Genomic DNA, 12162 nt, shown 5'->3' on the forward strand with positions numbered 1-12162 from the left:
TTAAAATCGGAATTTAAACCTAACCCTAACCTCAACTCTCTAAAATTTTAAAATTTCACCTTTATTTAACCAGGTAAGCCAGTTGAGAACAAGTTCTCATTTACAACTGCGACCTGGCCAAGATAAAGCAAAGCAGTGCGATAAAAACAACAACACAGAGTTACATATGGAATAAACAAAAACAAAACGTACAGTCAATAACACAATAGAAAATCTATATACAGCGTGTGCAAATGTAGTAAGTTATGGAGGTAAGGCAATAAATAGGCCATCATTTAGTATTAACACTGGAGTGATAGATGTGCAGAAGATGATGTGCAAATAGAGATACTGGGGTGCAAATGAGCAAAATAAATAACAATGTCAATAACAATATGGGATGAGGTAGTTGGGTGGGCTAATTACAGATGGGCAGTGTACAGGTGCAGTGATCAGTAAGCTGCTCTGACAACTGATGCTTAAAGCTAGTGAGAGAGATAAGTGTCTCTAGCTTCAGAGATTTTTGCAGTTCCTTCCAGTCATTTGCAGCAGAGAACTGGAAGGAATGGCGACCAAAGGAGGTGTTGGCTTTGGGGATGACCAGTGAGATATACCTGCTGGAACGCATACTACGGGTGGGTGTTGCTATGGTGATTAATGATCTAAGATAAGGCGGGGATTTGCCTAGAAGTGATTTATAGATGACCTGGCGACGAATATGTAGTGAGGGCCAGCCAACGAGATCGTACAGGTCACAATGATGGGTAGTATATGGGGCTTTGGTGACAAAACGGATGGCACTGTGATAGACTACTCATAGTTTTGGAGGCTATTTTGTAAATGACATCGCCGAAGTCAAGGATCGGTAGGATAGTCCGTTTTACGAGGGCATGTTTAGCAGCATGAGTGAAGGAGGCTTTGTTGCGAAATAGGAAGCAGATTCTAGATTTAACTTTGGATTGGAGATGCTTAATGTGAGTCTGGAAGGAGAGTTTACGGTCTAACCAGACACCTAGGTATTTGTAGATGTCCACATATTCTAAGTCAGACCCGCCGAGAGTAGTGATTCTAGTCGGGCGGGCGGGTGTAAGCAGCGTTCGATTGAAGAGCATGCATTTAGTTTTACTAGTGTTTAAGATCAGTTGGAGGCCACGGAAGGAGTGTTGTATGGCATTGAAGCTCGTTTGTTGGTTTGTTAACACAGTGTCCAATGAAGGGCCAGATGTATACAAAATGGTGTCGTCTGCGTAGAGGTGGATCTGAGAGTCACCAGCAGCAAGAGCGACATCATTGATATACACAGAGAATAGAGTCGGCCCGAGAATTGAACCCTGTGGCACCCCCATAGAGACTGCCAGAGGTCCAGACAACAGGCCCTCCGATTTGACACATTGAACTCTATCTGAGAAGTAGTTGGTGAACCAGGCGAGGCAGTCATTTGAGAAACCAAGGCTATTTAGTCTGCCAATAAGAATGCGGTGATTGACAGAGTCAAAAGCCTTGGCCAGGTCGATGAAGACGGCTGCACAGTACTGTCTTTTATCGATCGCGGTTATTATATAGTTTAGGACCTTGAGCGTGGCTGACCCAACTCTAACCTTAACCACACTGCTAACCCTAAACTATTTTTTATTTTTCAAAATTTTTACGATGTAGCCAATTTTGACTGTGTGGTTATTGTGGAATGCCAGAGAGTATGATACCGGTAGTTGATGTTCTCACTGGATTTGCAAGTTCACCAAAAAGGCCCCAGGGTCTGTGTAGGGATCTGAGAAGACATTTGAATAAGACTGAACATTTTGTTGGCTTTTTTAGTTTATGTATTATTATTATTATTATGACGCGAGAGGAATAAGTGGGTTTGAAATCTGTCTTCTCCAGCAGGTGGCGATTTTCGTTTTTTTCGCTTACCTAGCAAGGAGTTTTTGTATGGAGGTCAATGAGCGAGTGTTGAATAGATCCCCACAGTGGAGGTGTCGGAATACCCATTACACCTAGCGGTCAAACAGTGAAATTGTTCCAATCTTTTTTACACCATTCATTTTTCCTATAGGGGATTTTTAGAAAAACTTAAAATCAAATCAAATCAAATTGTATTGGTCACATGCGCCGAATACAACAGGTGCAGACATTACAGTGAAATGCTTACTTACAGCCCTTAACCAACAGTGCATTTATTTTTAACAAAAAAAGTAAAAATAAAACAACAACAACAAAAAGTGTTGAGAAAAAAAGAGCAGAAGTAAAATAAAATAACAGTACGGAGGCTATATATACAGGGGGGTACCGGTGCAGAGTCAATGTGCGGGGGCACCGGCTAGTTGAGATAGTTGAAGTAATATGTACATGTGGGTAGAGTTAAAGTGACTATGCATAAATAATTAACAGAGTAGCAGCAGCGTAAAAAGGATGGGGTGGGGGGGCAGTGCAAATAGTCCGGGTAGCCATGATTAGCTGTTCAGGAGTCTTATGGCTTGGGGGTAGAAGCTGTTGAGAAGTCTTTTGGACCTAGACTTGGCACTCCAGTACCGCTTGCCGTGCGGTAGCAGGGAGAACAGTCTATCACTAGGGTGGCTGGAGTCTTTGACAATTTTGAGGGCCTTCCTCTGACACCGCCTGGTATAGAGGTCCTGGATGGCAGGAAGCTTGGCCCCAGTGATGTACTGGGCAGTACGCACTACCCTCTGTAGTGCCTTGCGGTCGGAGGCCAAGCAGTTGCCATACCAGGCGGTGATGCAACCAGTCAGGATGCTCTCGATGGTGCAGCTGTATAATTTTTTGAGGATCTGAGGACCCATGCCAAATCTTTTCAGTCTCCTGAGGGGGAATAAGGGCTGTGCTTCGTGTAGGCTAACTCTAGCATTAACTTTTTGATAACCATGTAAATCTCTTTCGGACAAGGTGACTTTTATCAATATATTCAGCTTTATTTACTCTCAGATTCGAAAATGTAAATTAGCATCAAAACAGACCATTCAAGACTACAAATCCCTGCAAGCTCCTGCACGTCATCTATAGCTGACACCTTTACTAACAGCTATTGTGTAAATTTTAAACTAGCCCAAGACAGTTCACAGAATTGTTATTTAAATACATTTAGCCAATTTATTCATTACTACATTTACCTAATATTAGATAGTTACTCCAGAGATTCTTAAAAATGAACGGGGAAAGAATATGGTTTTGGAATAAACGCTGAAAAATAACGTCTGAGGTTAACACAGGCTTAGGAGATCTTATACGCTTTGTTCTATGAGATAATAGCAGTCAATTAACATGACCTTTATGAATTATGAAGCATTTGTGATTTGTGTTTTTCTTGTTACATAACTTCTTCAAAATTCACAAAACGTGAGGTTAGCTTATCTCATAGAACAAAACGTATAAGATCTCCTAAGACTATGTTTACCACAGACCTTATTTTCGGCGTTACAAATCCTACAAAAACGCCATTCATTTTCCTCATAGGCTTTGTCCAACGAACCATGGCAGAGTCAGTGCCTAAAAAAAGTATCCAAAAAGACGCCATTACTATTTATCTTTGGGGTTAAAGTTTCAGTTTTCACCCCACCCAGTAGGTGGCGGCAACACACCATGAAAGGATGTAGTCCCCCGTAAAAGTCTCACCAAAGAAGAAGTTCACCAAAATGGCAGCGCAGCAACAACCCGGTGGACCGATTCCCCAAGTTGGAATACAGCAAGCTGCTACACTTCAACAACAGCAGTTGAGTCAACAGCAAGATTTCGACCCTGTTCATCGATTCAAAATGCTTATTCCACAATTAAAAGAGAGCCTCCAGGTACCCCGCGTTTTGTTTACATGAGCTGGTAACAATGGCTGATCAGTCAGTCAGGTCTCTTCACTGCCACACAGAGGGGAAAATGGGAATTTTAGACCAACCTTTACTTGGCGATCCTTCCAGTAATCCAACAATGTGTACGCTGCCATCTGTCTATTTCAAATCTTCTCATTGATTGAGACAGGTGAGTGTCATTCAACCAGTGGTTACTTTGGGAGGTGGGGGGTCCTGTTCGGGGCGTACGGGGGGCACTCAGCCAAGGATGTAGCCAGCTGACTAGCTCAAGAGAACTCGAGCCTTAACCAGCCTTAGAGTTGTCAATCAGGCATATAACAACTGGATCAATTAACTACAATACTGACGCTCAGTTGTAACGTTTAGGAACGTTAATAATCCTGCTTGCGATACAGTTTTGGAAAACCTTTAAACGTAACTTTCACATCAGCGAGAAATAATCTTTCAAATACAAAAGATGAACTTACTGTAGGCAGTTTAGCAAAGTTGCATGCTGGTTGCACTCCCGGCAGAAATTAACAACACTGGGCAAACCGAGGTAAGAAACTTACTACCCAGTTAAGCGCCCAGTGACAAGGGGAGGAAGTGTAGTCTCCGTTAGGCGGTGTTCTTGAAAATAGCCGGGTGCAAACAGGAAGCAACTATGCTAAACTACATACAATAAGTGTATTTTTTGTATTTGAACAATGATTATCCATTGGTGCCATGAGAAGGGCTAGCAGCTAACCCATGTTAGATTCAGCGCAGATCTCTGGCAATGCATTCAACGCCATTGGTGATCGCTATGCGCCTAATCCATATTGCTGCTAAAAACCCTGGTTTAAAATGGTCCAACTGGCAAATTTTTGGTAGAATAGAAAGCTGTGAACCTACTCTTTTAACAGTGGCAATTAATCTGCTTTCAAAAGTGTTTTCCCATGACTGCATTAATTAAGAATGTTGTGCAATGACTGGCCATCCATGTTTTTCCCTCTGTGCCACTCGCAATTTGAAAGCGCCCAGAGGAATATTATTTTCTCCCATATAATGCGACAAGCTGACCAATTGAATAGGTAAACTCTTCTACTATGGGGTTGTCTGCTGTTGATTACTCATGTTGTTGGCTGAGGAAATATTCAATGTGAACAACAACAATTTTTCATTATATAATTCAAAATTAGCATTACCAAAGGTGCCAGAGCCCCACCTGTCTCTGATTTGGATCATATGTGCAGGGTCTAGGACCCTGCCCAATTCAACCACTGCATTCAACATTTCTGAGTCGCATTCATGACATGCAGAACTTTGGGGTGGACACCCACCTGTCTCAATCAATGAGAGAAGATTTTAAATAGACAAGATGGCGGCGTACACATTGTTGGATTACTTCATGGAGCAAAAACATTGATTTAATAACAGTGCATTTTTATGAATTCAAATGAAACATCTGCAACTAGCAATGCGTTGTCTTGCATCTCGGGAATTGAGGAAGTATCGACAAGTAAAGGTTGGTCAAATTCTCTGTGCTATACTTTACACTACCTCAATAATAATGCCTATCAGCCAGCTGGAACAGTAATAATGGTCTGACTAGGCAATATTTTTAATGACTACCTTTTTAAGTTGAACTGCAAATAGTGGTCAGAGACAGAGAATAGGGGGATAATGCTTTTTAATGGAATATAATATGTTTGCATAGTAACAAAATATTATGCATATAGCTATGTACAGGTATTGCAAAATGTAGCTAAACCGAATATAGGCTAACTAAGCATTCTTTTCTGTCTAGAATGTCATGAAGATTGCCTCTTTAAATTTGGGACATAATACATCAATTGACAATGGCATGTAAGTACCCTTTTTCCCCAAACTCTAAATGGATCATACAGTCTATAAGTGTGTATTTTCTGGAGCTGGAGATGCACAACTTTCCTAATGCCTTTGTGTTTCAGAAAGAGCAGTGATGCCAGTGTACAGCGGTTTGACAAGAGTCTGGAAGAGTTTTATGCCCTGTGCGATCAGCTGGAACTCTGCTTAGTAAGGCACACACACACAAAATGAAGTTGTTCACCACCTCTTATTACTACACAAATGTCTTATTTCTATTTGGCTTTTAGAGTGCAGAGCATAATTCACCATAACATACAGTATAGTTTATAAATCGATAAAGCTGGCAGCCTGGTCATCCGCTCACTATTACTCCTCTTTTCTTCCCCCATAGCGGCTTGCCTACGAGTGTTTATCCCAGAGCATTGACAGTGCCAAACACTCTCCTAACCTGGTCCCAACAGCCACCAAGCCTGACACCGTACAGACAGAGTCCCTGTCCTACTCACAGTACCTCAGCATGATCAAGTCACAGATCTCCTGCGCCAAAGACATTCACAACGCTTTATTGGAGTGCTCCAAGAAAATCGCAGGAAAGGGCCAGCCACAAGGAATCCTGTAGAAATGGGCATTTCATTATACTATCACATGGTTGTTCCTTTTTCTAAAGTTATTTGTATTTTTTTTTTGTAATGATTGATAAGGACATACAAAGTTGATTCACTGTTTAACGGATGCCCCTCTTCACTTTTCTTCCACCCCAAAATCTGAAAAGTAGCAAAAATAATGTCCTCAAGCATCAAGTAATGAGATACACAACTTCCTCATATTATGGAAAACAAACTGTGCCTCAGACCCGGCCAATCATGTTTTCAACAACGCTATCCCACGTTTGACAACAATGGGGTCTTGACGAAGTCACTAGGCGTTGAACTAAAGTTGCTATAGTTGTAAGTGAGGACTTGGTGGACTGTACATTCTTTAGGTTAGGTTTTACTTTGTGTTCGGTCCCGTGTACTGTTAAGGGCACAGATGACAGACCGGTAGGATTCCAGTTGAGGTGGTTTAATAATGCTGAACATGCACAGGCACGGAACAGCACCGCACTGTGTATGTAGTATGGATGGGCTAAGGCACTTAGTGGTCTGGCAACTTGCTTCAACCAAAGTGTGTGTGTATATATCAACAAGGACGCACACTGGCCTTGGCTAACACAATGAAAGCTAACTGTTGGGAAGACAAGGATGGCTGGAACTTTCTCTCACTTGACTTCTCTCGAGCTGATCTCTAAGCTGGAGATCGCCCTGCATGCCCTGCTCCACTTCACCGGTGGGCGGAGCTACAGCTCTGATATAATGAACTAACATTACTGATATGATTAACTACAAATACATCACAGCCTTTTGTACAATAGTGTTTTTACAAGCCGGTCCACATTTCTATTTTGTTAGCCCCCCCAAAAGAGAAAAAAACAGAAAATAAACACTTAAAGCTGCAATCCCCTATGGTGAAACAACCACGTCTGTTTGCTATATTACAACAACGAAGTTATTGACACTGTTTTTTCCCCTCTGACATCATGCGCGACAGAAGACCACAACATCAATATGTACAGCTTTTTTTTTTACCATGCTGCTTCACGCTTCTGAGCTCCGCCACAAAAACATTAACGGAGGTGGGAAGGCTGTGGCGCCGTTTCCCGCTGATGTAGCCAAAATGATCCGACTCTCGTTCATTTCTCTCGAGTCGGAATGGTGCTATGCCAGAATGTGGACCGTTTTCGTCAGCATGCTAGGCTAGCTAATGATATAGCAGCCCATTGGATTCTATTAAAATATGACTGCTAGCGTAGGGGGGAATTCAACAACACAACGGAAGCGTTGTTGAATCCAATGGGTTGCTATATCTTTAGCTAACCTAGCACACTGACAAAGGGTAGGGTTAATAATAAAAAAAACTAGCAGTATTTCAATCTTCTCGATTCACCGTTCATAATTTAGGGATGATTAGGAGTACAGCAAAACAGTCCATCTCTGGATTGAGGTACGTTTTCCCAACCATATAGCGCGCCGGACTCTGGTGGTCCACATTCTGGCAGAATTCAAGAGAAATGAACGTGTCGGATCATTTTGACCACAGCTACTGCGGAGTTCAGCATTAGTCAAGTTTGTATGCCCTAACGTGTAAATATTAGTGTTTTGTCACAAGTAGAGCAAATGACCTAATATGACCACCAGAAGGGTGACCGAGTCATGAGTTGGGAATTCTGTACCAACGCTATCCAAGAGCAGCTACTATTCAACCAAACTGCAAAACATCTGTGTGGCAGAGTAGCTTTGTCTTAATTATAATAAACCTTTTTCACTCACTTAATTTGTCTCTTACTTTTACATACATTCAGGCCCCTTCCCTTTTCCCACATTTTGTTACGTTACAGCCTTATTCTAAAATTGATTAAATGATCATTTCCCCTCAATCTACACACAATACCCCATATTGACAAAGCGAAAACAGGTTTTTAGACATTTTTAGAAATGTACTAAAAATGAAACACTGAAATACATTATTTACATGAGACTCAAAATTGAGCTCAGGTGCATCCTGTTTCCATTGATCATCCTTGAGATGTTTCTTGAGAGGATCTGCAGAGAAGAATGAGATTGATGAGGGAAAAAACCCATTGAATCCATTTTAGAATAAGGCTGCAACATAACAAAATGTGGAACAAGTCAAGGGGTATGAATACTTTCCAAATGCACTGAACAAAAAATATAAACACAACATGTGAAGTGTTGCTCCCATGTTTCATGAGCTGAAATAAAAGATCCCAGAAATGTTCCATACACACAAAAAATGTAATTCTTTCAAATCTTGCGCACAAATTTGTTAACATCCCTGTTAGTGAGCATTTCTCATTTGCCAAGATAATCCATCCACCTGACAGGTGTGGCATATCAAGAAGCTGATTAAATAGCATGATCATTACACAGGTGCACCTTGTGCTGGGGACAAAAGGCCATTATAAAATATGCAGTTTTGTCGCACAACATAATGCCACAGATGTCTCAAGTTTTGAGGGAGTGTGCAATTGGCATGCTGGCTGCAGGAATGTCCACCAGAGCTGTTGCCAGAAAATTGAATGTTAATTTCTCTACCATAGCCTGCCTCCAAAGTTGTTTTAGACAATTTGGCAGTACGTCCAACTGGCCTCACAACCACAGACCACGTGTATGGTGTCGTGTGGGCAAGCGATTTGCTGATGTCAACGTTGTGAACAGAGTGCCCCATGGTAGCGGTGGGGTTATGGTATGGGCAGCCCATTGTCGTGCCATTCATCCGCCGCAATTACCTCATGTTTCAGCATGATAATGCACGGCCCCATGTCGCAAGGATCTGTACACAATTCCCGGAAGCTGAAAATGTCCAAGTTCTTCCATGGCCTGCATACTCAACATACATATCACCAATTGAGCATGTTTGGGATGCTCTGGATCGACGTGTACGACTGCGTGTACCACTTCCCGCTAATATCCAGCAACTTCGCAGCCATTGAAGAGGAGTGGGACAACATTCAACAGGCCACAATCAACAGCCTGATCAACTCTATGCAAAGGAGATGGTTCATGGCAGCATGAGGCAAATGGTGGTCACACCAGATACTGACTGGTTTTCTGATCCACGCCCCTACTTTGTGAAATCCATAAACAAGGGCTTAATTTATTTATTTCAATTGACTGATTTCCTTATAAAGTGCATTCGAAAAGTATTCCGACCCCTTCCCTTTTTCCACATTTTGTTACGTTACAGCCTTATTCTAAAATTGATTAAATTATTTTTTTCCTTATCAATCTACACACAATACCCCATAATGACAAAACGAAAACAGTTTTTTCGAAATGTTTGCAAAATTATTAAAAATAATAAGGCACGTTAAGGCAGTAAGGAAGGATTGAGGGCTTATCAGAGGAGCTGACCCACTTTGCGGGTTGCATACTGACGTCAATGCTCACAACAGACTGGTACTGTGTGTGTGTGTGTGTGTGTGTGTATATATATATATATATATATCTCATTTACATAAGTATTCAGACACTTTGCTATGAGACTTGAAATTGAGCTCAGGTGCATCCTGTTTCCATTGATCATCCTTGAGATGTTTCTACAACTTGATTGGAGTCCACCTGTGGTAAATTCAATTAATTGGACAGGATTTGGAAAGGCACACACCTGTCTATATAAGGTCCCACAGTTGACAGTGCATGTCAGAGCAAAAAACAAGCCATGACGTCGAAGGAAGGGGGGGGGCAATGCAAATAGTCTGGGTAGCCATGATTAGCTAGTCAGGAGTCTTATGGCTTGGAGGTAGAAGCTGTTAAGAAGCCTTTTGGACCTAGACTTGGCGCTCCGGTACTGCTTGCCTTGCGGTAGCAGAGAGAACAGTCTATGACTAGGGTGGCTGTAGTCTTTGATAATTTTTAGGGCCTTCCTCTGACACCGCCTGGTATAGAGGTCCTGGATGGCAGGAAGCTTGGCCCCAGTGATGTACTGTGCCGTACGCACTACCCTCTGTAGTGCCTTGCGGTCGAAGGCCGAGCAGTTGCCATACCAGGCGGTGATGCAACCAGTCAGGATGCTCTTGATGGTGCAGCTGTAGAACCTTTTGAGGATCTGAGGACCCATGCCAAATCTTTTCAATCTCCTGAGGGGGAATAGGCTTTGTCGTGCCCTCTTCACGACTGTATTGGTGTGTTTGGACCATGATAGTTTGTTGGTGATGTGGACACCAAGGAACTTGAAGCTCTCAACCTGTTCCACTACAGCCCGGTCGATGAGAATGGGGGCGTGCTCAGTCCTCTTTTTTTTCTGTAGTCCTCAATCATCTCCTTTGCTTTGATCACGTTGAGGGAGAGGTTGTTATCCTGGCACCACACGGCCAGGTCAAAATCAAAAGTAACAGTATCTGGTGTGGCCACCAGCTGCATTAAGTACTGCAGTGCATCTCCTCCTCATGGACTGCACCAGATTTGCCAGTTCTTGCTGTGAGATGTTACCCCAGTCTTCCACCAAGGCACCTGCAAGTTCCCGGACATTTCTGGGGGGAATGGCCCTAGCCCTCACCCTCCGATCCAACAGGTCCCAGACGTGCTCAATGGGATTGAGATCCGGGCTCTTCGCTGGCCATGGCAGAACACTGACATTCCTGTCTTGCAGGAAATCACGCACAGAATGAGCAGTATGGCTGGTGGCATTGTCATGCTGGAGGGTCATGTTAGGATGAGCCTGCAGGAAGGATACCACATGAGGGAGGACGATGTCTTCCCTGTAATGCACAGCATTGAGATTGCCTGCAATGACAACAAGCTCAGTCCGATGATGCTGTGACACACCGCCCCAGACCATGACGGACCCTCCACCTTTAAATCGATCCCGCTCCAGAGTACAGGCCTCGGTGTAACGCTCATTCCTTCGACGATAAACACAAATCCGACCATCACCCCTGGTGAGACAAAACCGCAACTCATCAGTGAAGAGCACCTTTTGCCAGTCCTGTCTGGTCCAGCGACGGTGGGTTTGTGCCCACAGGCGATGTTGTTGCCGGTGATGTCTGGTGAGGACCTGCCTTACAACAGGCCTACAAGCCCTCAGTCCAGCCTCTCTCAGCCTATTGCGGACAGTCTGAGCACTGATGGAGGGATTGTGCATTCCTAGTGTAACTCGGGCAGTTGTTGTTGCCATCCTGTACCGGTCCCGCAGGTGTGATGTTCGGATGTACCGATCCTGTGCAGGTGTTGTTACACGTGGTCTGCCACTGCGAGGACGATCAGCTGTCAGTCCTGTCTCCCTGTAGCACTGTCTTAGGCGTCTCACAGTACGGACATTGCAATTAAGTTTTCATAACTGTGACCTTAATTGCCTACCGTCTGTAAGCTGTTAGTGTCTTAACGACTGTTCCACAGGTGCATGTTCATTAATTGTTTATGGTTAATTGAACAAGCATGGGAAATAGTGTTTAAACCCTTTACAATGAAGATCTGTGAAGTTATTTGGATTTGTGCTAATTATCTTTGAAAGACAGGGTCCTGAAAAAGGGACGGTTCCGACGAGTTATGAAAGGATGGCTTCGCGAGACTAGAGGTAAATAGTCTAGAACGGCCTCCTCTTGTCTCCTTTCCTTCACCTGCCCTGAGGTGATGGAACTGGTCAGGGGAAAGCAAATTCTCGGTAGGCATCCATGAGCCATCATTTGAATCTCTTTTACCTATCATGTTTTGTCACAGTTAGATCAGTGCAAATCGAGGAGAGGAAGCCACTTCACACATTCCCTCTGAATCCTAACACCCAGACGATATTACTGACTTGGCTAATTTCTGCGTCTCTGGGTCATTTACTTTGTTACATATACACACTGAGCAGTTATGGCACTTTGTCCTGTGAAACCTGAGATGAGGCCACCACTGTGACCCAACCGCTCCCCTCCCTCCCTACCCTGCCTCTTAACTTCTAATTGAGAAGCCTGCATATATGGAAAAGTGTTGAGTTAACGTCATAGGTGATTCCATAA

General features: G+C 43.2%; 1 protein-coding gene across 2 annotated transcripts; it reads left to right on the forward strand.

Annotated features, from left to right (window-relative positions):
• The first annotated feature begins 3601 nt into the window (after nt 1-3601).
• LOC121567335 (mediator of RNA polymerase II transcription subunit 29-like) lies at nt 3602-7968 on the forward strand. Of its 2 annotated transcripts, none has more exons than XM_041877302.1 (4): nt 3602-3779; nt 5563-5621; nt 5726-5810; nt 5995-7968. In XM_041877302.1, the coding sequence occupies exons 1-4, from the start codon at nt 3627-3629 to the stop codon at nt 6220-6222; spliced, it is 525 nt and encodes a 174-aa protein (XP_041733236.1). In that variant the 5' UTR covers nt 3602-3626; the 3' UTR covers nt 6223-7968. The 2 variants fall into 2 exon arrangements, with proteins under 2 accessions (XP_041733236.1, XP_041733237.1); XM_041877303.2 differs by lacking the exon at nt 3602-3779 and adding an exon at nt 3797-5280.
• Nucleotides 7969-12162: the final 4194 nt, after the last annotated feature.

Source organism: Coregonus clupeaformis, chromosome 6 (assembly GCF_020615455.1).
Source record: "Coregonus clupeaformis isolate EN_2021a chromosome 6, ASM2061545v1, whole genome shotgun sequence".
Lineage (NCBI taxonomy): Eukaryota > Metazoa > Chordata > Actinopteri > Salmoniformes > Salmonidae > Coregonus > Coregonus clupeaformis.